The 26,792-nt window shown below is 43.6% G+C and overlaps 1 protein-coding gene across 1 annotated transcript in view; it reads right to left on the bottom strand.

Annotated features, from left to right (window-relative positions):
• Cdyl (chromodomain Y like) overlaps positions 1–25,848 on the bottom strand; it is a 210,398-nt gene extending 184,550 nt beyond the window's left edge. Inside the window, exons 1-3 of the mRNA XM_021260721.2 lie at positions 25,661–25,848; positions 12,993–13,133; positions 653–742 (exon numbers count right to left, since the gene is read on the bottom strand). Of these exons, the coding sequence (XP_021116380.2) occupies positions 653–742; positions 12,993–12,995 (93 nt within the window). The 5' untranslated portion in view covers positions 12,996–13,133; positions 25,661–25,848. The remainder of the gene's footprint in view (positions 1–652; positions 743–12,992; positions 13,134–25,660) is intronic.
• Positions 25,849–26,792: the final 944 nt, after the last annotated feature.

Here is a 26,792-nt window from a genome sequence, read left to right as displayed (position 1 = left end):
CGAGGGAACTCGGGGATTACAGCCCTGACCTACCTCCAAGCTTGCCCCAAATACCTCGCTTTTATTACTGTTCCGCATCACTCTCTAGCACACTGGTAGTCGTCGGACACACAAGACACCATTCTATTGGTAGCATTCTGTTTTTAGCAGTGGTGTTCCCATTTACAAAACACAGTCATTCCCCGTCCCTGGGAATTGAAAGAACGCTGGCAGTAAACTGCACTGTTTCATTCTTTCTGAGTGGAAAATGGGTTAAACACCTGAAGTGCAATCTCAGTGACCAGAATGCAACTGACTTTAAAATAGAGTCACTGAAGAGCCATCTGCTCAGCCCAATTAGTCATGAAGGGACCGGAAATTTGGAGACTGGGTGATGGGAGTGAAGAAATGATGAAGCCACTTCATGATTTTCACCTCTGTCCGTGTGCTCGCCACACCGGTTATCAGTGCATATTACTGCTTCAGTTGTTTTTAGTGTAATTCATTTTTTTCACTTATCTGAGTCACTCATACTTTTATGGTCTTATCTTTTTAAAACCCACAGATCTCCTCATCCCCTGGGAGTTGATTTTGCCATGTGGTGTGGGGTGGGCAGCCTTGCCTCTCCCCTGAAGCCAGATCGTCGCCGTGACCAGGATGTCACTGCACCTACCTGGCAGGTGTCCGTGGTAGGAGCGCGGCGTTCCTCTTGAGGCTTGCAGGGCTCTGCTGGCTCCTGGTCAGACAGGCTACTGCTCAGGCCCTAGGGGAGGGAGGGGGACAGCACACTGAGTCACCTAGAGACCTCTGGAGCCTGGGGCTCTGCACCCAGCTGGGACGCAAGGCCCGGCTGACCTCATTAGAGGACGGCAGTGTCAGCACCTCCTGGCTGTGGGCCATGTGCCAGCTAGACTGCAGTGGGACACTGACTCCCTTTGCTGGCTGAGGGCTATAGCCAGAGGGTGGGTTGGGTTTGTTGTCTCTCCAGCCCTTGCAGCATGGTTTCCAGAGCCTGTCCATCCTCATTGGCCCCATCTGTGCCCAGACCCCCCTCCATTCCCACCTGGCTAAATCCTCCTCCAACCCTGCTAGTTTTGGCTGGCTCCCAAGCTGGTGTCTCTTTCCTGTCTTCTTTTTCTTTCATTTCCCTTCTTCATCTGAATTCTTTCTTTCCTCTCCTTACATTTTCCTTATTCAGTGTTTTTTCCCTGGTCATTTTTTGTTGCCTTTCTTTTTTTTCTTGAAATTCAATGGATCTTAATAATTTTCTTCCCCCCTTCAATCATCCCTACATATTACTGTACTTTAAAATTGTCAGGTATCAACATTTTTATCATGTAACAGTTTAGACATATGAAAGAACATAAAATAAAGCAGTCGCTTTGAATTGGATACCTCAAAGGATTAAAACATTTTCCTTTTGTTATTTCTATCTCTAGGTCCCCCTAAAGCCTCATGTGCTCCAGAGTGGGGCTTTTGGAAGGGAATTGGATTGTGGAGCTAACAGCGGACTTGCTGTTAGGAGGTGGGGTCTGGCCGGAAGAGGCGGTGACTAGGGCATGACCCGGAAGGGCTTATCTCGCTCCCCAACCCCTCCCTTCACTCTGCTTTCTTGCTGCCATGCCCTGAGCAGCACCAGCCGCCTATGGACTGAAACTTCCACAAACCGTGAGTCAAAATGAACCTCTCCTACTTCAAGTTGTGGGTGTCAGGTGTTTTGTCCCAGTGATGAAGAAAATGACTTTTTTTTTTTTGGTACCGGGGATCGAACTCGGGTCCTTGCGCTTGCGCAGCAGGCGGTGAAACCACTGAGCTAAATCCCCGGCCCCAAGAAAATGACTATTGCACCACCTTCCTACCCCATCCAGGTTACCACTACCTTGAATTCTCGACATATTAATTTTTGTAGGAAGTAGTAGTCCAAGGAATGCTTTGTTGATCTATGGATGCACATGGAAGGGGGTGTAGGATGGGCATGTGGAAGGGTGGTTGGGAGAGGAAGCTGGGGGTGCCCGGCCCAGCGCCTGGACTCTTACCATGTGAATTACATCATGACGGCCCCGTTTGGAAGGCTACTGGTAACTTGGGTAGGCTGATACCCTAATGTCAGCAGGAAGGATTTATATCTTAACTACTCACAAAGATGAGAATTGAATGGGAGATTCCTGATTTATGTGAACACTTCACATGAAAAAGAGCTGGAGACTTTAGTTAACTACAAGATTTATACAAGCAGAAAGTGTTAAGTGGCTTTGAAAAAGACAAATTACAACCCTAGACTAGATTATTGGAAGTGTAAAGCTCTAAATACAGGTGATGCCAGCAAGGCAGTGTTCCCTGTACAGCCAGATAGCATGCGCAACACTGGGCACCGTGAGGAGAAGACCACAGCCATCCTCGCCCAAACCCTCATGTTAGAAACACAGGGAGAGGAAGATAACACGACTTGTGATCTCATCCCTTCATAGAGCCACATTGAACATTTGTTTTGGAGGGGAGCAGACCTGGCATGTTTGCCCAATGGAGTGAGGTATTAAGAGGGACAACGATGCAGTGTCCACAGAGGACGATGGGAGCAGGTGGGACTGAGGGCATTCCTAGCATGGCATTCGAAGTCCCGTGTGACCTGGTATCGGACTTCCTTTCTGGTGCCATCTCTGCTGATGCGTCTGTCATCCCAGCACTCTGGGAGACGGAGGGTGGAGGATCCTAAGTCCAAACCCAAAGCCCCGGCAACTTAGTGACTTTGTCAGACCTTGACTCAAAATTAGCAGCAACAATAACAACGCCACCACCAACAGAGGGGATGGTGATGTAGCTCAGTGGAAAGGCCCTAGGTTCAACCTCAAGTACCACAGAAGGAAGATAGAAAAGATTTCGGTCCTTCCTGGAATCTTCTGGCTCCGTGGAGCTCTTTCCTCTACACAACCCAGCTGACTGTCTTGGATGAGGGTATTGGATTTACAGCTCTGTCTGGACTTTGAACCCCGTTTTTTGAACCCCTGTCTCCAGCCCAGAACAGACACTGTGCATTCATGCTGGCTGATTTGACTACCATTCAGGGAGCGCCTCTAGGAATAGACGGTCCGTGTATTCCCTGACTTTTTCCTTTTTACCTCAGGCTGAATCCGCCTTAGCTCCTGAGCAATACTTTAAAATAGACTTGCTGAGTGAGAAGACATTTGGTGTGAAGAATTTCTTCCCTCACTTGAGGGCAGGTCAGTGATGTCACCTAGCTGTAGAACCTTAGAAAAACGCTGAACTAAGTCATGTGATCCATTGTCCAGTTGACCTGCAGTGATGCTTATCATCTTGGGCCAGTTTCACCGCGGCTCCCTGAGCACACCTTTTTCATGTTCCAGACTACCAGTGGCTGGAGACACTAGTTCCGGTAATAGCTCAATCGGTATCACTCGAAAAATGTATTTACTAAAAGAAAATCGCCGGCTACTTTCGGAACAGAAGAGCTCTGGAATCTTTGGGATGTGTCAGGTTATCTGTGTTACCATCTCTTTAATCCTAACTGCAATTGGGTCATTTAAAAATATTTTTAATGATAGATTTCTAATTTCCTGAGGAAATTGGCACATGGTCTTGTTGAGGTGTGACAAATCCTTCCTCCTCTGCAACAGTCAATAACCTGGTGAGAACCCTAGCCTGTCTGGGCTTTGGATGTCCCAGAGGTCTGGGCAGGTAAAGGGTCTAGAAATACGGATGTGGGTTTTGTGCCTCCAGTGTGATGCGCAGATTCTGGCACTCGCAAGTCTTGAAGCAGGGCTGAGCAAAAGCAGTCAGCAAGGCCTCCTTCGGGCCTTTGGTCCAGTATGAGCAGCACCAGGGCATCTGCTCAGGGCAATTCCAGGTGTAGATGCAGAGATTCTACAGAGGTGAGGCTTGGCAGGGGTGGGTTCCAGCCCACTGCTGGGCCCGACTAGCAGTGGGCTCTCAGCAGACATCTGGCAGCTTACTTTGAATGGACTGGATCCTGGGAGATGGAGACAGGGGGAGGAAGAGTGTGGAGGCCGTGCCTCTGGGCCTGGGCTTAGGAAGTAGACCTGAGAACAAGGTGAAGGCTGTGCATGAGTGCATTCGTATTGAATTCATGGAGAGGTGTGAAACTGTGAGATATTTCAGTTGCCTATAGAGTGTACCCCACGCGTACTTGGGATTGCAGCATAACCATGTTTCTATTTCCCTTGGCTGTCAGATCTGGAGTCTTGGTGTGGGCAAGATACGGAGAAGTGTACAGGAAGGACCCAGAATCCGTGGCATCTCCTCAAAGGAGAAATGCTTCAAGGAGAAATGCTCTCAGGTGTCTTCACAGCTGAAAATAGGAGGCTACCTCACAACCAGAGCCTTCTGTCGGTAGTCTTTGTGGAATTTCTCAACAAGCCTGCAGCGAAATTGATTTTCTGTCCCTTTGATAAGCAGAAGTCCGAGATTCCTCACCAGGAGTAGAGGGTCCTTTTTGGTGTCTTTGAACAGTTTAAATAATGGGCTTCTCAGTGCCCAGCTCTCTCCATCTCATCTGTATTTTAGTTCAGCCAATAGTCTGAATGCAGGACTTTGAGGAGGAAATAACTGGGAATGTTCTAGAACCAAGAGGGATGGAAGAGGAAGGTGGAGCAAGGAAAAGAAAGTGAAGATCTGGAAGCCCAGGCTAGTGAGACACACCCTTGAGAGCCAGGCCAGGGAAGGGCTCCTGGGATTGTAGAGATGACAAGGTAGTGGCCCCAGAGACTGAGCCTGAGGCAAAGTCCAACTGGGAGCAAAGCCAGCCAGGGACGTTTGGCTCAGATGTCTGTGGCTAATCAAAAGCAAACAAGCCCAATTTCACTGGGTGTGACCCAAGATAAAAGAAGTAACAGTCCTGTCATTCCATGTGAGTGGAGTGATAGCAGTCTACTAGAGAAAAACTGTTTGATTAGTGGAAGAAAGAGCTTTTTAAATAAACATGAACATCAATTCTGAAGCATGGATTCACTATAAAATCAGTCTCTGCCAGTAGTTTCAGGTGTGACCGTCCATCGAACCAACAGATGGGTACTGTTAGCGGCACTCAACTTTCTGACAGAAGGCCGGAGGGGGAGCAGTCACAGGCTTTAAATGTGGAAAAGGTTGGTAATGCGGAAGAAAGAGCCAGCAATGCTGAGACCGACAGGTCCTAAAACCACAGACACAGGAAAAAGTCAACATACCATTTGTCACCGTTTCAGCACTAGCTTTGCTAAATGCCATTCATTGAGTACGTGGGGCCCCTGGGTGGCAGCTGGAATCCTCAGCAAACACTGTATTTTATTGTGGGTGTCCCGGCCTGGAGGCAGCTGGAAGCAGCTTGTCAGTGAAAATTCAAGAAAGGGTTTATGTCTACTCAGGGCAGATGTTAATCACAGTGTCCAGTGGAGGTACTGAGAAATTTTAATGTCTTTGGTGGAGGAAGAGGGGGTCAAGATGGAAAGGAGACAAAGAGAGGAACTCTAGGCTTTGAAAAAAAGCAAATACTATTGGGTTAGAATTGTACACAGAGGGAAGACTTGCAGCTTCCCTCATTGTTGGTACTGATTCATTCTCCTGGCAAGAGATGAGCTCAAGACTATCAAGGGCTGAGCATTGCTATCTACTTGAGTGGACAAGAGGCCCTATTTATGGCATCTAGGAAGAGCTTTAGCTTCCTCTCCAAAAGTATGTAAGATCTCTCCCTTTCTCCCTTCCCTAAATGCATGTTGCCTGGACAAAATGGATTGATTACACCTCAAATAGGTTGACACAAAGGAAATTTGTGCTTCTCTGGACACCTTTCCTCAACAGAATGCTGTTATTTGTCTCACTCCATCCTATACATTTACTGATGGCTGCTCTGCTCCAGGAGGTGGAGATGAGCCCCCTGACATTTTATGGAAGATGCATTTCTTAAGTTACCAAAATGTAAAGTTATTCAACAAAAATTTACTGAAACGATGTGTTTACATACTAGGTTGAATTGGTGTGTGATGATAAGAGATGTGACTTTGGTGCCCATTGAGTGTCATGTATTTTTGGGAAATTATAGGAACCCTTAGAACAGCCAATGAGTGACCCTAATTTTCCTTATTTCACAAAGAAAGGAAAGGAGTCTCAGAGTAACTCCTTCAAAATCTTCCTGAAGATAACAAGCACCCTTCACATGAAAGTGTGGTCTTTTTAGGAGCTATTAGCTGTGGCTCAGTGCGATCAGAGTGAAATCTGATTTTATGAGACATTTATTAGAATTTTAGCCTCTAAACATTGCACTCCTGGTGGTAGAGGGGATATCAGGGGACCATGGTTGGGTATCACATGAATGATTTCCTGTAATGGTTCCTCTGTATACTTGCTACTTAGAGAGTTGGAAGTAGCAGAGAAAACATAAATATGGTAAACTCCTGCTTGGCAATTTGCTCATTTGTTTCTGGCTTTGACAAGAATGGGCACATTTTAGAGAAGCATGGAGATACTCATTTTCAGAAAGAGCGGTTCCTTCAGAGTAGAAACCCTGGGCAGAGGCCTGCAGATAAATCCAACAGTGTCAGCATCTCAGTGTGTGGGATGTGTTGAAATTTTAAGGGGGAAGGAATGAATGTGGGACTCAAAGGTTCAATAGTGAAAGTAATGCAGACAATTAGGATGGCTGAAGATAATTTCATATTCATATAATGTTATGGTGTGAATATGGTCTGTCCCCTCAGAATCACATACTGAAATTTATTTCCCATTATGAGACAGGAGGTGGGGCCAGGTGAGATCTTTAAGAGGTGATAAGGTCTCTGTCCTTGAATTAGCTTCTGGTTATAGTGGACCCTTGATTTATGAACTCAATTCATTTGTGAGGGCTGGTTGTAACTCAAGTTGGTCAACTGAAGGCTCAGGCTCCTCTACACAGCCTTCAAAATCTCTCTCCTGCATACAGGCAGATCTCAGTGTCCTTAGAGACAGTGGGCCAGGATTTGTCTGTTAACCCCACACAGGAAAGGATGTTGTGATGTTCCCTCCAGAATTCTTTAAGAGTTAAATCTGTATCTGAGACCACTGGAAGGACAAGCGGCCAGCATTTGGGTCATAACTCAAGACTGTAAGTTAAAACTAAAATTCTGGTCATAACCTAAATTGTTCAGATGTCAGGCTGGTCATAGTTTGAGGGTCCACTATACTATAGCAAATGCCTGAGGTAATCAATTTATGAAGAGAAAAGGTTGGTTTAGGCTCATAGCTTTTGAAGTTTTAGTCCATGACTGGTAGGCCATGGTAGAACGTGTGTGGGGCGTGGCTGGGATGTGGAAGAGGACCAAGAGAAGGCAGGGTCCCACAGTTCCCTCTGAGGACATGCACACAGTATGCACACAATAACCTAAACCCTAAGTTAGGCCCACCTCTAGTTTTTCTTTTTTTGGTGGTCTTGGGGATTGAACCCCAGGCCTTGTGTATGCTAGGAAAGTGCTCTACCACTGAGTTGCATCTCCAGTCCCTTCCACCTCTTCAAATTTCCACCACTGGCCAATAGCATGAAGGTGAGGGACCAAGATTTTAACACATGGGGACCATTCTAGATCCAAACCTTATGGGTGAATCCATACATATGATTAAGAGATTAATAGCCTAATAGGTTAACTGGTTATCTTGAGAGTGGGTCTGTTATAAAAACCAGTTGGGGTAGGTCTTGCCTGCTCCCTGTGTCTCACCACTTGATGCCCTGCACCCCCTCAGGATTCTGCCAGCAAGAAGGCTGCTAAACAGATGTGACTCCTTGACCTTGGACCAAGCATTGAGCCCAAATAAATCTCTTTTCTTTATACTTTGCTCAGTCTGTGGCATTGTGTTATTAACACAAAAAAATAGACTAAAACATACAAATATCTCCTTTCAACACTAGATTTGTTAATTCAAACTTACCTAAAGGCAGATGAGGTCAGGAGGCACAAAGAAGTAATAAATTGATCTCTGTTTACTTTTGCAAGGACTATTTAGACCCAAACACTCAGGTTTTGCTTCTAGTGAGTTGTGTAAGTATGTGCCTAAAATAATACCTTCAACCTTTTCTTGGATTTTGAATTGCTAAGACCAGAGGCTAGGCTTTAGTTAACTACAAGATTTATATGAGCTGAAAAAGATGAGCACAATCATAGACTGGATTATGAGAAGTGTGAAGTTCCAAACACAGGCAATACCAGCAAGGCAGCTCCACCCACTAAGCAAAGCATACTCAGTGTCGAACACCATGGTGAAATGACCAGAGCCACTCTTTTGCCCCACACATGTGTGTTGGAAACACTTGGTGAAGAAGAAAGCAACAATGTTACCCACAGTCTCATCACTCCAAAGACTCATGTTTTCCCTTTCTTTTGAATTGTTCCCATGTCAGGTATAGGTCTTATCTGGCCACCTGCAGGTCATTCCCCACCCTGTGCTCTGGCTTGGGAAGCTGACAGCTCCATGGCTGGTCCCCTCCCCTGCCTTCTGGTTGGATTTGGCCAGGGAGAGCACAGATGTGGATCCTCAGAGTGGAGTCTGCTCGCTCCCTGTGATGAAGCCAGGTTGGCAGCTGCCACCCCTCAGGTGCACATGGCTTCCCAGGATACTCCTCTACATCGCCTTGGCTTCCGAACTCTGCCCTTGCCTCTGTGAATAGCCTCTCCTGTATTACCGAGCCTGACCTTGCCATTAGTCTCCTGCCTGGACCCTGGCTGATTCCTGTTCCACCTAATACTTTAAATACACAGCTTCTCATTCAGTCGATTCTGCTTGCCTCAATTCAGTGGAATGCTCTTACTGTCCTGACATTTTCATTCAAAGACTCCTGATGCTAACACCATTTCCTGTCTCAGTTGGGGTCTGTGTGGCAGGGTTCCCAGGACTTTGGACATCTCATGGTAAAACAGAGACAATCCTAGGTACATTGGGATGGCTTGGCTACTGCAGCGTGTGCTCTTTTAAAAAAAAAATTTGGCTGGGGATTTAGCTCAGTGGTTTCGTCTGCTGCACAAGTGTAAGGACCTGAGTTCAATCCCCGGTACCAAAAAAAAAAAAAAAAAATTTAAGATTGGTTTTTGAGGAACATTATCTTATCTTTCAAAATATTTTTATGATCACGTTTAATCCAAAGTTGTTTTATTGAACAATAACAGAATATTTCCCACTATTGATAAATGTGTGTCAGATTCTTTTCCTAAGGGAAATTGCTGTAAAGTGCATTGTTGCTTTGTGTCTAAATCTCTTTGCTCTCTGGGGAAGTCACCCAAAGAATGCAGAAGACAGCAAAGTGTAACGAGTGAGAGCTTACTAGGAAGTTTTGAATGAAGAGAGTGATACAGTGCCTCACAGTAAAAAAAATGGGGCTATCTGAATATGACTCCGAATTTAAAGATACGTTTTTAGGCATCTTATCTGATAGTTTCTCATGTCCATGTCCTTCCTGCATACTGTGATCCTGAGAACAGAAGATATTTGCTTGTCATGAAGAGCATAGAATTGTGTTACTAATTTCATTAATTAGTGTATTTTAATTAATTGATTGATTGATTGTAGTGCTGGGGATTGAATGCAAGACCTCTCACTGACTCTTGCACTACATTCCCAGCCCTTTTAATTTATTTACTTATTTTTATTTTGAGACAGGGTCTTAATAAATTGCTAAGTTGGCCAGTTTGGGCCTGAATTTGTGATCCTCCTGCTTCAGCCTCCCAGAGTGCTGCTATTACAGCCCTGTACCACTGTGCATGGTGTTATTGTTCTATTTTAATTTCTAAGAGGCAGATCAATTGGAAAGGAAAAGTAGCAATCTCCATCTGAGCTAATACTTTGAGAAGAAATCTTCATGTACATTGGGGTAATAGTTGGAATATATAGCATGTTTTATTTTTTCCACTAGAAATACATTTATTAAATGACAATATTAACAGCTATCATACTGCTTCAGTAAATAGGCCGCCTGGGAAGAGGAAGTTTAATTGGATTAAAATCTGCTATGATCTGAGTGCTTTTCAATTCAAGATATTATTTTCCACTAGGAAAGCTTTTGACTATTTACTCCAGGAAGCCAGAATTTCAAATATGTACCCCTTTACTCCTGCCATTTAATATCAGTTTTCTTGATCTACTTCTGCTCCCCAAATCACTGCTGCCTCCTCAGAGTTGGAGAAGTTATTTAAAACAAATTAACAGTGTTGGCTGTGGCTAAGTTAGGAATTAACACTCCACCTCAAGCCCCTCAGGATAGTTCCCTTTGGTATGTTTACATTCTCCACAGACAAAGAAAGTGCTATTCATGGGAATGGCTGCTGTTAATATTACCTTATAATTATTAGATACCATGAACATGTATCAAAGATACTGACCTAAGTATATTAAATTTAGTTCATTTTAGCAGACATTTATTGAATGCTTACAGTATGTAAGGAGATAATGGAAAATGAAATTTCTAACAAGTTGACAACCTATAAGAACATCAAATTATTGGAAAGAAATCATCAGTATACATTCATTTTGGTTGTATTTTAAAAAATAATTATATGGATATGCTTAGACCAAATTTTCAAGACGATATTCCCATTTTGTTTTGCTGCCTTATGAAATTTGTAAGAATTCGACTCAGTGTTTATAAGTTATAAATTTCTTTCCTTTGGAGAAACGTGAGGATGTGGAATAAGACCTCCAAGTCCCACAGTAAGCTCTCTTTAGCTACCATGGTTAGAAAGACAGATGTTTACTTTGCAAGCTTAGCTTGTGATGTTCATGGCTAACAAAGCAGCAGAGTTGAAGAAGAATGGACTTAGTAATTACCGGGTCTTCATCCTAAGTGATAATAACCATGGAAATGGATGGCAGAAAGAAATCGAGAGGCCAAGCAACTGTGAACACATTTTGTTGAACACAGTGGGGAGAGTTTGGTCTGACTTTGATAGCGAAACAACTTTCTCTGTAGAGGCCATAGAAGGTACTTTGGGGGAAAGTGTCGAGAGATCTTGGAAATGGAAATTCTGGAGACTGTTTACATGAAGAGTCTGTGCTCATAAAAGATCCACGCCATCTCCCAGTGTGGATGGATGGAGCATCTGCTCTTCGCAATGCCGCTCCCGATGCTAACTCAGTGCATCAGGCCAGAGTCACCCTGAAACAGCTCCTGCTTGCCTGCATTGCAGCTTCATTCCTTTGGCTCTAGAAGCCATTTTTGTCTTCATAAAAACGAGCCACAATGTCAAAAGCTGTACAAGTGGATATCCTAATGATTGAGGTGATTAGCTGATAACTCAGGCCTTGAAAGAGTTGGGGTCACGGTAGGGGCTTGAATCAGAAGAGGGAGTAGAGGATAGGCGAGAAGAACTCACAGGGAAGGAGGCCAGGAGGCTAAAAGTTAAAGCACTTGAAGGTAAATTTCATCTAAGGACAATGCGTACTAATGGGGTTAAACACTTTGCTGACCCTGTAATCCTATTTCTACACATTTGTGTTAAGGGAAAACTCCAGATTACATGCACAAGGATACACACAGAAGTATGCTAATCATAGAAAAGTCTACAAGTATGTAAAAATGGAGATAACCTCAGTATCAGTAAAGGTTGGAGCAGCATGCAGGAGTCCAAAATGAGGACATAGATGTAGATGTCAAAGACCATGATCTGTCATGTGGCGAGAAAGAAAATAATACCCAAAGTTACCTATAACATCGCCTAATTTTTATTTTAAAAAATATACAAGTAGAAAACAGGAGCAATATGTGAATATTAGTTTCCATTAATTACACAGAAAAGCTTGGGGCATAAACTAGGTGGCCTCTGGCTAGTGAACACAGGATTTTTAAAAACCTTTTTTATACTTTTAAGATTAAAAAAAAAAACCTTCTACAAGTATTAGCTTAAAAATGAGAGAAACAGTGAAAATAAAAGAATCCCATTCCTTTTAAAGACTGGCATGCAGCTTTGCCTAAGCAGAAACCCCTGCCTGTGGACCCTGGGTCGAGGCTGCGGCAGGAATTCTTTGCCTAGAAATTAAAAGCCCAGCAGCTCCTGCTGGGGAGCCATGCAGCGAAAGCACCCAGGTCGGAAACAGGAGCCAGGCACTGAGGACGACCCCTCTCAGATGCCACCTCGGGCCCCTTATCCCCGACTCATCCTCCTCTTCCCGATTTCTCTCCCCGCCCCCTGAAGCCTGCTTGACTGGCACTTGAGGCCCCCATTGACTTCAAACTCAGCCTCCCAGAACGGACCTGCACCGGCGCTGGCTCTGCCTTGGTGGGATATAATTGTGCCCTCACTTGATCTTCTGCCCTCTTTGTCCCGGAGCGCCTACCCTGTGCCCTTCTGAGGGAAACATCAGACAGGAAGCATGAGTGAATGAGAATGCCTCCAGGGTGGTAGCCCCCTGACATCCCGATTAGCTTGCTACTTGTTAGCAATGCAGAAAATCACTTCCACGCTCCATCCCGCCCTGCCAAGAGTCCAAGCATCCCACCACGAAGACAAGGCAAAAGCACTGGTGTTGCCTTCTGAGGTGCTGGTAAACACAGGGAAGGACGGGCTGTCACTTGGCTCGGAGGAAGTGGAGAGTGGAATCCAGCCAACTATTTTTTAGGTCATTAAAAGTCATTTTTGTTTTTTTTGAAACAGGGTCTCACTCTGTAATTCAAGCTGGCCTTGAACTCACTATGTAGCCTGGGCGGGCCTTGAACTCACGGTGATCCTCCTGTCTCAGCCTTCTGACTGCTGTGATAGTTAAAGAAAGCAACAGGAGAGGCAAAAGTACGGATGTGCCAACACAGAAGCTCTGGCTAGAAAAGATTCATTTAGAGAAGCCGGATGGGAGACGGTGGTGAGCAAATGGAAGGCGAGGAGAGGGTGCCAGGGAGAGGCTGTTGTCAGAAGACCACAGTGCCGTGGCCGTCAAATACCAGAACGCTGGTGTGAACACACACCAAGAAAAAGAACTACTTTTAAGTAAAGGGAGGAGCCCTCTAAAATGCTGCCCTACCGCGTCAGAGTCAATGCATATGAGCCGAATGGTCTTACCATGGTTTCTCTTCAAGAATGGCTTCCGGGTAGGGGTCTTCCTATTCCCAGTTCTTACTCTTGCGTTTACCCCATGCTGGCCTCAGTCCTGCCTGGAATCCGATAAGACTCTTCTGAGGTCTCTTCGTCTGTGATCACCACCTGCAATTACAACCGCAGTAAGAGGAATTAACTGCAGTGAATGGAGAAACACCAGCTCGTGTCATTTAACTACTTTCCTCAAGTGCATATTGAATTTGAGAGCCATGCGGCTTTTGTGCTCTGCAGAGGCAGCCATAAATGTCATTAAGCACCGTGTCCAAAGTAACAACACGTTTAAAAGGACAAAGAATAAAAACAATGTTTAATGTTGTCGAACTTGCTTTTCTTCACTTCAGTATATGCCAATATCTTGGTTACTTGCAATTCATAATGATGCATTAATGTGAGAGTGAGGAAGCCGAGTGGTCTGATATTCTTCATGAGGGTTGGAAGACCAGAATTCAAAGCCATGAGAAGGTGCCTGTGTCACACCTTAAGGTCCATCTCAGGTCCTGTCTTTACCTTCTCCGATGGACTGGAACATGGCAAGGAGGTGCTCCTGTCCTCATGAGGTCTACAGTCCAGGGAGGTAAACACATAAGCATCTTCAGGAAAGGAGAGAGAAGAAGTCACGAGGTGTTTAGATGGAGTTAGGGAAATCGAGCATTCCTGGGGAATGGAGCCCAGGCACAGAGGCATGAACAGCACGAGGTGCCTTCAGGACAATGGGTGGTTTGGCATCAGAGATGATGTTGGAGAGTCTTTGCCTTTTGGGATTTGTTTTAGACGGATTAAAAACAGCTAAGATTATTTTCTTTGGTTTCCAAGACACGCAGGTGAAAACGTCACTTGCCTTTAACATTACTTTAACTTGTATCATACAGAGGTAAGCGGAACCCCAATTTAGATGGTGCATCTAGATCGCTGTTGTCCACACAGGTGACTGGCAGCTCAAGTCTCTCTAAACCAGGCAGTGTATGAATTCTCTAGTAGTCAGCACCTGAGGTTTGTCCAGGGATTTGTGAGGTGACTGGAAAGGGTTGGCTCCCCCGGCTTGTCCATGCATCCTGCACCGTGGCCCATGGAAATGACAGCTGGTCTTATGAGTCGTAGTCTAATCGGGGGTCAGATGTACATTTCCCGGAAACTGCAGGGAGTGTTCAGGGCAGCTGAAAGCTGACAACCTGGCAGCAGGGAAGATGACCCCTCCACCTGGGGCTGAGCAGCAGCAATGTTGCCAAAAAGGGCCATGTTGATCTTTGGTGTCCTGAACCACAATTTGTTGAGAGCTTATTATAACACCAGACATTGCACTGAGTACTGTACGGGGATTTTTTAAATGTAATGTTCACAACAATACTGCGAGCAGCCTCCTATAATAATTCTTACTTAAAAGAGGAGGCATCATAGCTCATAGAGGTTAGGTTTTCCAAAGTCATGTAGCCAGTAGTGGAGCTGGGACTTGAACCCAGACACTCTGAGGTTCTCTCCTTACACTGTCAAAACCCAATTCCAAAAGCAGCATTAGAGACTAATGACATCAGGTGTGAATGTTCAGAGAGATGTAGTCCGGTGAGGGGTCAGGGATGAGGACCGTGAAGTCTGTCCAGTGTGGGTCTAAGTGCTGGCTCCACCTCTCTCTTGGGAGCCCAGACACATGGCTCTGTCTCCAGCCTTCAGTGCCTGGATCTGGAAGGTGCTGGTCACAGCTACACACACCTCACAGGCTGTGGCAGGCATGACGCGAAATGGTGCATACACAAACCTGGCACGTGGTGTGATCTCAGTGGATGTAAACTGCTACTGTTATGCACAGGAGTTGTGTGCGAATGCTCCAATGCCGGGGTATATGTTTTACCAAGTATTACTCTAAGCCAGAAAAAAAGAGAATTTCATGTAGAGTTTTTAATTTGTACTCAATTTTTAAATTAATAGTAGAATATCTATTTAATTGTTTGAAGTTCATATAATGCATAGAAAGTCAAGTTGCTTTAATCCCTTGACAGGTGGACTCTCACTCACTGTAGGTTCTGTGGGGAGCCCTGGTTAGGTGCCCAGAGGACCTTTCCTGGCATCTGGAAGTTACCCATGCAGCCCACCGACTTGGAGGACAGCCTTCCCTCTGGCCTCAGAGCCAGACGCTCCTCCTCTGGCTGCTCCTTGTGAAAGTTGGGCTGGGAATAGCAGGGTAAGGAGTATGGGCAGAGAAGGGCCACTGGCGGGAGCAGCTTCCTTGTCAAGGTGCTCAGCCCTTGACTGGCTGTGCGATCTTCTCCCCAGCTTCCTAATTATAAGGCGCGAGCTCCAGAAGCTGTCCAGGTCTTTGCCATTGGTTGGTCCCCTTCATTTGATTGATGTGGGAATGATGAACCACACTCCCAGCACCCAAGGTCATGTAGTGCTTGGCAAAGGGCAGAGCCAGGGAGAAGATCCCTCGCCCCCTCGTTCTCATGGCTTGGATCGCTATAGCAAATGGGTGGTGCGTGACTTTCTGTGCTCTTTCATCCAGTTTCTCATGTGGAAGCCACTTCCGGCTGTAAAATCTGCAGGCTCTAACTCTGTAAGTCTTTGTCCCATTGGAGGCCAGAAGAGCAGTTCCAGGTGTGAGTGGGTGTGTGAGAGAGAGGGAGGATCCAGTGGCAGGACACGGCCTGCGAGAACCCTCCATTGGCAGCTGTCCTGGCCGCAAGTGCCCTCAGCTGTGCTGGGGAAGGAGGTTGTTCCTGCCTGGCTGCCCCGGGCCACCAGCTGCAAAGAGAGCTAGCAGCCACCTGCGTGACTCACCCTCTCTTCCCCTAATGGCCCTCACCTTTACTGGTGCCCTGGCCTGTAGTCTCCCCCAGCAAGAATTTCAGGGGCAATTCCTGGCATCTCCCCATCTCCTGGGAATGGAACTCCCTTCACTGCCTGCCAGGGGCTTGGGACAACAGAGCCATTACTGCTGGAGTGCAGGATTCTAATCCTCTTGCTGCACAGGGTCCTGGCCGAATCCCTGGGGCTGCTGCTGTTTGGAGCTGTTCCGGTGAGGAGGACAGACATAGTCTCTCCAGGAGGACCTTTGGCGGCTTCAGACTGGCTGACAGAACTTGTTTCTCCCCCAGTTGGCAGCAGTGGGGTCTGAGTTTTTTTTCTTTTATGCAGCACTGGTGGCCTGTCCTCTAGGAAACTCGGTCTTTAGTGTGTAAGTCAGGGGCAAGACTAGAAAGGCTCCCCACAGACCTGCACCACGGATGACTCTTCGGGGAAAGATTTTCAGAGGACGATTCCAGGGTCTGAATTTCCCCAGGTGCTGTGGTCTGTGAAGTCTGCAGGGCTCTGTTTCCAAATGCAGCGGGTGAGTGAGCTGTCACTGGGAACCAGAGCTCCGGAGGCCTGCGCTGAGAGGACAGGCCCTCTGCCCCTCCTGAGGTGGAATCTAGGAGAGGAGGGGGAAGGGAGACGGCCACGATCAAGCATCCGTGCGCGATGGGATCAGCCGCTCAGCGCCTTCTCTCCAGGTGTTGGAGCCTTCCTGTTTCCTCATTCGTAGCAGGAGAGGGTTGGGTTACAGGGCCCCTTCTAAAGAAAGTACTCATTCGCACTCGTCTCCCTTCCACCTGGGCTGGGGGCCGAGCTGCTGGCAAGAGATATGGAATCTTCAGCTCCCAAGGATTTCGTGTCCTTGGGGAGAAAAGGATGTGCACAGACCAGTATTGGTGTTGAGTCGGTTTTGTGGGATGTCACGTTGACTGGCTTATTCCTTTTTCTGTTATTGCATATATTTAAGGTGGACAACCAGAAATTTTGATGTTCATATGTACAATGAAATAATCACTAGTTAAATAAATTACTGTATCTCTCCTGTCATCCTGGCCTTCTTTGGGGTCTGCAGTGGGAACACGTGAAATCTACTCTGTTAGCCAATTTCAGTATGTAATACAATCTTACATCATCATGGCTACTTCAGACTAGGACTTAGGATGAGAGCAGAGGACTGGGGGTCTTTGTAGAGGAGGTAAACCATGGGAAGGGCCTTAAAGGGTGGTTAGGATGTGGCCGAGGGAGAGGGAAAAGAAACCGCAGGTGTGAGGACGGAGAATAAAGACAGGAACGCAGCGCACAGGTGGAGCCAGGAGGAGCCCATGGGAAGAAGCAGTGAATGTGTTGCATGGGACCATTCCGCAAGGCCGTGAAAGCCTGACATTCAGTTCCTTCTTTTCCCCTTTGTTTATGCATCTTGTTCTGAGTGTCTCCTACGTAAATCATCCGGAGTCGCTGGCTGAGAAGAGTTAGGAGTACCACATGCACTGAAACTTGTGTTTTTAAAAGACTCACTGGTTTTTGGGTTAAAGTTTAGCGGTAAGATTGATCAAATTAAAAAGGACCTGATAGGCAGTGGTGACACTCTGAAAAGTTATCGATGCCTTGACCCTTTCCCAAGATATTCTGATTTATTTGGTCTGGGGAGGGGTCTGAGCACACTACTATTCTCCCACTTCTTTCTCTCTTCTTTCTTTTCTTCCTGCCTTCCTTCCTCCCCCTATCTCTTTCTGTAGCTACTTGGGTGTGAGAAGGGCCTGGAATAAAATTGTAGCAACTAAAATGGAGATGAAATAAACCCAGAGACATTTTAAAGGCAAAAAGGAAAAGAATGAGAAAAACAGTCAGGTATCTTGACAGATGAAACATAGCAGGATTCTATTCATTTCTCTTTAATTTTGGTTTACTATTGGTCGAGTAGTTACATATGCCTTACACCTAATCAGCAGCTGTACGAAGTGCAGAGGGTAAATCCCTGGTCCTGCCTCCCAGGAGCCTTTATCTAGTAGATAAAGAAAGAGAGTACAGTATGGGGAAAGCAGAGGAACTGGCCTAAGGGCAATACTGTCTTTAAATGTTAAGTACAAACAGAGAAAGTCAGAGACTTGTTGCAGAGGAGAGAATGAAGGAAGGCTCCCTAAAACTACCATTTAGTTGCAATTTGGGTAAGTTTCTCAGCAGTGTAGCTGAGGTAAGAGGCCTCGTGTATGAGTCTTAAAGTGTTAAGGTGAGGACTGGAGATGGCCAAGCAATGAATGGCAGAATCAATATGGGGCAGTGAACACCTGCCCCTAAGAAAATGGGGTGTGTGTAAGGCCTGGGGGAGAAGGTGGACTGCGACAAACAAGCCTTGACAGTTGGGCTGAAGTTGGATTTTTAAAAATGCTGTTTAAAAATTTGACAATACTTTATTTCTTGACATTAATGCTGGTTATATGCATGTTTACTTTATAAATATTTATTTAGACTTACAGATAAGCTTTATACAATTTCTGCATGTATATTATATTTCTTTTTTTTCCACAAGTAGTTTATTTTATTTTTCTACATTAAGTTTATTGGTACATTTTAGGTATAAAATACAGTTACATTCATCATTGGGATCTTGTACCTTTACATGAGTATCTTGGTTCTTATTTTTTCTCCCTTCCACTGCCCTCCCTTCACCCCTTCCACCCTTCCCTATTTGCAAAGACTTTTTTTCCATTTCTTTTTCTTTTCTCATATTTTTTCTTTTCCCTTCTTTCCTTTCCCCTACCCCTCCCACTTCCTCTACTCCTTTAGACCTTTTCTTCCTATTATACAATATCAATTATGCATTTTACATTATAATATCAAAATTTAGAGGACATTACCACAGATTTTACAGAATTTAAAAGGATATAGAAAGCATATTATAAAAATCTTTTTTGAAATAAATTTGACAACTTCTAAGGAGTACCTTGGAAGACAAATTAATGAAACCGACTCTGGAGGAAATACAAAATTTGAATAGCACCTATTAAAGAAAGTATATTCCTAGCTTGAAAACCTACCTATATGACAACAACAGGCTCATATACATTTTCACTGATGAATTATATCAAACATTTAAAGCAGAAAAAAGAAGGAACACTTCTCCCCTCATTTTAGGAAATCAACATTGTGTTAATCCTAAAACTGGATAAAGATAATAGAAGAAAAAGAACATAGATAAAATCGAAAATGAACATAGATAAAAATTTGTTTAACAAAACAAACTATTAGAAGTCAGATCTGGCAGCATGTAGAAATTGATTTTATTATAGGAATGGCAGTGTTGGTTCAGCATTGGAAGATCCACCCCCAAAAGTCATCATTTTAACAGAGGAAAGGAAAAAGCCATATGGTCCTGTCATAACAATTAGCATAGGATTGACAAGGTAGAAGTAAAATCTTTATATGTAGATGAAATGATCATCCACAGAGAAATCACTAAGAAGTCTCTAGGAACCCCTAGAACTTGTATTTGAATTTAGCAGGATTAGAAAACACAAGATATATATAAAAATTCAGGTCTATGTTTACTTGCTATAAATGAAGAATTGGATAGTGAAATTTAAAAGCTATGTAAGGAGTACAAAGGACGTAGAAAAGTACGAAGAAGAAAAAAGAAATGAAAAGAAAAAGAAAAAAAAACAGTGTTGGAAGACATTTATTACCTAATTTTAAGACTTTCTCTAAAACTACAGTAATCAAGGCAGTGTTGGCAAAAGGAAAGACGTGTAGATTAATGGAATAAAACAGAGAATCAAGAAATAGAACCACACATATATGTCCACTGAGTTTTGAAAGATTATTTAACATTAACATTTTATAGAACATAAACTCAAGAGCAGAGGAAAAGATAGTGTTTTCACCAAATGGTACTAGAACACCTGGTATCCGTATGTAAAAAATAAACCTCAACACTTTATTTCCATACATAAAAACAACTTGAAAGGATCTATAAACCTAAATATGAAAGACTAAAACTATAAAACTTTAAGAAGAAATTATAAGGGAAAATGTTCATGAATTTAGGGTAGGCAAGAATTTCCTGGGATACAAAAAACATGATGTATAAAAGGAAAAAATCGATAATGAGGTTCCGTCAAAATTTAGAACTTTAAATGCCATCGTTAAGAAAATGAAAAGTAGTCTTTAAACAGACCATATTTATAATACATATAACCTATGACCACAATAAAGAACTCTTATAGCTCATTAATAGACAACCCAATTAAAAAATAGACACAAGAAGATAATAAATAGCCAGTACAGCACAAGGAAAGGTGTGCAACACTAGAATCAGAAAAATGCTAATCAGTACAATAACAAGATCATATTACACACTCACTAGCGAGATTAAGTTAAAAGTTTTAAAAGAACAAATGTCAGCTTAGGTGTGAACCAGTTAGAACTTTCTAATACTGCTAATGTGAATGCAAAATGATAAAACCATTTTGGAAATCAATATAGAAATTTCTTGTATTACTGTTAAGAACCAACAGTTCTGTTCTTAAGTTTTTACTTAAGAGGAATGAAAACACATGTTCACAATAGATTTGTACATACAAGTTGACTATCCCTTATGTGAAATTCTTGGGACCAGAAGTGTTTCAGATTTTTGTTTGAAATCCACTTGATCTGCAAAGAGGATAGCTACTTCTGCTTTTTTTTTCGGGTTCCTGTCGCATGGAGTATTGTTTTCCACCCTTTAACTTTCAGTCTGAGTTTCTTTTTGAATTAAGTGTATTTCTTGTATGCAGCCTATTGTTGGATTTTGCTTCTTGACCCATTCTGCCAGTCTATTTCTTTTGATTGGTGAATTGAGACCATTAACATTGATGGTTATAACTGATATGTATTGACTTATCATTGTCATGACTTTTTCTTTTTGTTGGATTCTCCCCCTTTGTGTTTAATTTCTTGTCATGCCCGATGTATTCATTCTGCTGAGCTTCCTGGGGTTGTGATCCTCATTGTCTTTTCCTAGGATATTGTCTAAAATTTTTTGGAGTGCTGGTTTGGTATTCATGAAGTTCCTAAAGTGCTCTTTGTCGTGAAAGTATCTTATTTCACCATCAATTTTGAAAGATAGTTTTGCAGGGTGCATCAGTCTGGGTTGGAGGCTGTTTTCCTTTAGGGCTTGAAATACGTCACTCCAAGCTCTTCTTGCCTTGAGGGTTTTCATTGAGAAGTCTGCTGAGGTTCTGATGGGCTTTCCTTTGTATGTGACTTGTTTTTTTCTCTGCTTGTAGAACTTTGTTCTTCTGTTGGGTTTCTGGAATCCTAACTATTATACGCCTATGTGTAGATTTTTTTTGATCAGGGGTAATTGGAGTCGTATATGCCTCATTTATCTGTATGTCAAGTTCTTTTCCCCTGCTTGGGAAGTTTTCTGCCATCACTTCTGTGAACAGTTTTTTTTATGTCATCTGCACTCTCTCCTGTTTCTTCATTGACTCTGATCAGTCTTGTGTTATTCTTCTTTGGATCGTTTAGCAGGTGCTGGATTGATTTCTCGTGGTCCCTTACAATTTAAAAAAAATTTTTCTTTTCCTTGTCACTAATTGCAATCTTATCTTCTATATCTGAAATTCTGTCCTCACATTGGCTCATTCTGCTGTGTAAGCTTTCAGTGGAGTTTTTAATCTCCTGGAAATCTGTTTGTATCTATTTTATGGATTCCATTTGTTTCCTATGTTGGGATTCCATCATGTTCCTTAGCTCCTCTATTTTTTTTATCTGTCTCCTCTCTAGATTTATTAATCATGTCTTGCACTATGGACACAATGTCTGCTATTATCTGACAAATTATTTCTGATTTTATTTTTTCCAGATCCTCTTTTGTTGCCAGTTCAGTGAGTCCAGGTGGTTGCGTATCAGAGTGTTCCATCTTGTTTCCCTTTGGGGTTGCTTTAAGTGATCTGGAAGTCTGGTTTTGAGACTTGTTTACATGTCTTCTCATTTCGATGGGGGGGTGGTGGTGGTTGTGGTGGTAGTGTGGTGTGTGCTGCTGGTGCCCACGTGGCTCACCTCATCTGTACTGGGGGCGGTGGTATGGCAGCCCTGGAAGCCTCCTCCTGGGCACTGGGAGTGGCTCACCTCCTCTGTGTTCATGTATATTATATTTCATAGTTTTAAAATGTTTAAATAATACATCATAATAATCATCATAAATATAATAAATAATCATCATAATACAATCTTGAACTGTATCAAATAAAATAAATAGGGAAAACATGCAAATTAACAATTATAGTTGGAAATGTTATAACATGCATCTCTAAGAGCTGTGGATCAAATAGAAATAAAATACAATAAAAACATATCCATAGGGCTGGGGATTTAGCTCAGTGGTTTCGCTGCCTGCTGCGCAAGCACAAGGACCTGAGTTCGATCCGCGGTACCAAAAAAAAAAACCAAAACATATCCATAAACACAAACCATTCTTTTTTGAACATACCTAGAAACATTACAATAATAGGCCATGTATTAGGCCATAAAGGAAGGCCTCAAAGGAAGAATCAATCCCATTTAGACAATGCTTTCCAACTGTAACGACATCATGGAATTAATGTTTTTTAAAAGAGGGCTACAGTGAAATCCTATGTCTTTAAAACTACATAGCATTAAATAACACTCAACTTAAAAAATAACTATTAAGAATGAAATGAAAGATTGCACATTAGAATTTGTGTAACACCATTGGAGCAGTACTTATGGGCAGATGGATAGCTTTAGATACACCAAGAGCAGGAAAGATTCGACACAAATGAGCCACCATAGTTGGATCCAGTCTTCCATTCTGTAGGGTGACAACTGTTGAAAAACCCAAATATGACCAGTGTTTCAAGAGTCAGCCTACTTTTAATTAAGGTATGGTTTGTATACTATAGAATGTACCCATTTTAGAAGTTTGATTTTTTTTTAGGTCTTGAATGCTCAGCTGAAGAATTTAGATGTCCAGAGCTTATAGGGTACAATACAGGGTTGTTTTTCCAGTGTAGAGGTCAAACCGAGGGCCTTGCATATACTAGGCAAGTGCTCTGACTTTGAGCTACATCCCAAGCCTACATAAAAAACACAACAATCTTGGGACCAAATTAACAGTTCCATTGTTTGCTCACTATGTGATCTTGGACACATAGTTTGAGTCTCAGGGTCTCATATCCTCATGTGTGATGGTGATGAGAATAGAGATAGACCTCTGAAAGTATGTGGAAAGGGTCAAATAAAGTATTGTAGGTGGAATGCTTGGCTCCTCTGAGTGTTATATACTGAAGGATATATATTATATACTGAAGGAGTATTTGTTTTCTTTCCATTTTACTCATGAGAATCATCGGGGTGGGACCACAACCTGCATATGTGAGAAGAATCCCAGGTGACTCTGACGGTTCTGATTAGTACAGGCAGTGGGAGCCAGGGCAGACTTCTGAGCAGGAAAATGGCCTAATTAGAGCTCTATGTGGGGCTGGAAGGCTCTCTGTGGCCTCTTTCATCTTTGTCTCCTGGCTGATATACTGATGATGCTGGTAGCAGCAATTTGGGAAATGCCAGGGCTTTCCAGTTGACTGAGGTACAGAACTCATGATTACCAGTGTTCTTTATTGAGGGTGGCTGGTGGGATAGTTCATGGCTTTCATCTCCTTTAGGATCTGCTGGCCTGGGACCCATAACCACTCATTAGTCTAGATCTCATTCTTAGTACAAATCTCCAGCCTCAAGTTCTGATTCTTCTAATTTATAATTAGAACTGCTAGGCAGTGTAGGAACGAACAGAAATCGGTGAAGCCATCAATTAGCATGACTGGTGGTGTAAGGAGTGTTTACCAGGTGGGGCCTGAACAGAATTGTTACTTATCTTTCTTGGGTGCTGGACTTCTTGGGACAAACACACATTCCTTCAGAGGACTTAATGCTGGCCGCCTACACTGTTATTGCAAGAGGATATCTGCTGTCATAACTTGAAAGAAGGAACAAAATATCCTTGGCTGACAGGCAGGTAGGAGGCTTTGATATCTTGTTTTGTTCTCAGTAGGCTTATTTTTCTTGAACTGAGGTACATGGTTCCATGAAAGTCATGATGAGGGACTTGAACTAGGCAATGATGTCAGAGAGGGTTCCCATGGAAGAGATTCTTGCTCTTGTGTTGGAAGGGAAAGTAGAAGTCAACTAGGGGAAGGGTGGCCAGGTCAGAGGTTGGAGGCAGCAGGGTACATGTAGAGTATTGTGCCACAGGGCAAAGGACAGAGTGTGGAACAACTCAAGGCCCAGCTAGCATTGTATTTGATGAGGCTAGAGAGACAGGTAAGGAAAGGACTGAGGCCGTGTAGCCACCATGACTTCATCTTTATTCTAAAATCATCAGAGTGGAAACCCTTTTACAGCAGAGACATATAATAAATTAGATTTTCATTGTGAAAATATCATGTGGCTGCTGTGTAAAGACAAGGTTAGAGAGGGATCAGAATACTTTGGGGAGTAGTTCAGGTGAGAGATGATGGGAACTTGGTGATTTGATGGACCAGGGATGAAAATGAACCAAAGGCAGCGAGTTTAGAGAACCAGACTTGCTGATGGCATAGAAACGATAGTGTGAATCAGTGGCAGGGATTATTAGGATTGGTTCCTAGGCTTCAGACATTCTGGGAGTTCTGAATGGATGAGGGTGCCACGTACTGTGTTGGGGAGACTTGAAGAGGATATGCTTTTTTCTTTTGTACTAGGGATTGAAACCAGAGCCTTTGTGTTGAGCTACATTCCCAGCCCTGGTTTAATTTTTAATTTGAGACAGTCTCACTAAATCACTAAGGTGTCCAGGCTGGCTTGAATTTATGACCCTCCTGCTTCAGCTTCCACAGTACTATCATGCATGGTCAAAGAGGAGAAGACAGGGGTTCCCTTTGGAATACCCAGTGTTTGAGACGACTCTGAGACATCTTAGTGGACATGTCAGGTAGCTGATTGGATATATGAATCCATGTTTGGACAAGTGATCAGAGTTGGATATACAATTTTATGAATCATCATTCACTTGTAGGTGGTGACCATTGTGTCCTGCTGTCAATTCAACTCCATTGGCCAAAAAAGAGATGTCTTACCTGCTCTTCAAGCATCCCTATCCTGGTGTACATGGTAGAATCATTGTTCCAGGCATTTGATCTAAAATCTGGACATAATTTTGGATTTTTCCTTTTTTTCTACTCCTAAATCTAATTAATCACAAAATCTAGAATTTTCTCCTTTTGGATGTCTTTTGCATTTTCCCCTTTACACTTGATCTTAGCCAAAAGGCTGAGAAGCGATGCATTTTCCCCTTCAAAAAAAATTCAAACTAAAACTCTTATTATATAAAATACTTGGCAGTTGGTGTCTACATTTCATCTCTCAACTCTGTTGTCCATCCTGAACACTGTGACCAAGTTATTCTCTCTTAAATATTGCTTTCACTGTCTTATTCTTCTCACAAAATCTATTGCCGGCTTTTTATTGGTCTAAGATGAAATTCTTTAGAATTTAGGGCCTTCTGCAGTCTGTTCCCAATCTACTTCACCACTCTCTGTTCCCTAGAATTAATTTTTTTTCTTCCAGCATGGAGGATTGAACCCAGGGCCTCATGCATACTAAGCAAACACTCACGCTAAGCCAGACCTCTGCCTCTCATAGAATTTAAAAATTCTTCTAAAGTTTCAGAACCACTTGTTCAAATGGGATCTTCTTTTAAAAAAAAATGGCAGTTCCATAAATGAAGCATGTGTGGTTGGAACTTTTGGTTGAGGGCAGCTTGGGGTTCTCAATGGGTTCCATTTGCCCTCCCACTTCCTCCCTTCCATGCCTACCTGCCTAGTCCCGAGATGAGTCTCTTCAGAACTTCCTTCAAAACCTATCACCTTTGGGGCGGGGATTTAGCTCAGTGGTTCCGCCATCTGCCTTCAAAGCACAAGGACCCGAGTTCAATCCCTGGTACCAAAACAAACAAACAAACAAAAACCTATCACCTTCAAGGGAGTGCTCTTAGTAATGAGCAAATCACTAGATTCAGGGTAAGTTTCCTTCCACTGGGCCTTCGGGCTGCTTCAGCCCTGGTTGTTTGCCCATCAGGCTGGAACTCTGCCTCACAAACGGCCCCCTTGTGATGTAATAATGTCCAGAAGCTCAGCCACACCTCTGCAGCAAGTACAGCAGCACTTTTTTAATCACACTGCTTCTTGTAGCTTTTTTTGAGAAGCAAGGGGCATCACACCAAATCATAGCCCAGTTTTACAGGACAAGCAAGCCCTTGGCCTGATTTCATCTGGAAAATGTTACATATAGAGCCGTGGCTTCCAAACCTGGGCATGGGGATCTGAACTCTGTGTTTACAGAAAGCCCCTTGTTTGTTTGTTTTTTTGTACTGGGAATCAAACTCAGGGCCTCACTCTTGCCAGGCAGGCGTGGTGCCCCTGACCTACATTCTCAGCTCTGCCCCTTGTGTTAAGAACCAGTAAAACACTAAAGTAAAGCACAAAGAGGCGCGTAAGGGATGGAGACTTTGTGTTGAGTCCAGCAGTGCTGAGAGGATGTGACACCCAACGATAATAAGATGTGCTGTGTTCCCTCTATATATCACATACGAAGGAACAGAAGAGCTGGAAGTGCAGAAGTGGGTTGTCGGGGTCAAATTGCTTCCCAAGTCTAAACACCTGTGGATAATGATGTTCAGGTTTCCAGCTGGTCATTGGACATTGAGTCTGGGTCTTAAGGATGAATTGAGGGCAAGGCTGATGTAAGTTGGAGAGTGTGGCCTGCTTAGGGTAGAGTGTCCATTTGATTGGCTTTGGGATCCAGCCTAAGGATTGGGAGAGCACACTTCTAGCTATGTCTGGGTGGGTCATGTCTGGCCCCTTACCCCTTCCTCTTTGGCACCATTCCCCTCCTCTGCTTCCCAGCTGCCATGCCGAAGGAGCTTTTCGCCACTATGCCCTTCCACCA

The sequence above is a fragment of the Heterocephalus glaber genome, unplaced genomic scaffold (genome assembly GCF_053883595.1).
Source record: "Heterocephalus glaber isolate CG9 unplaced genomic scaffold, H.glaber_assembly_v1.0 deba00001472, whole genome shotgun sequence".
NCBI classification, from domain to species: domain Eukaryota; kingdom Metazoa; phylum Chordata; class Mammalia; order Rodentia; family Bathyergidae; genus Heterocephalus; species Heterocephalus glaber.
The sequence above is the reverse complement of the archived record's forward strand: the minus strand, read 5'-3'. Positions and strand labels throughout refer to the sequence as shown.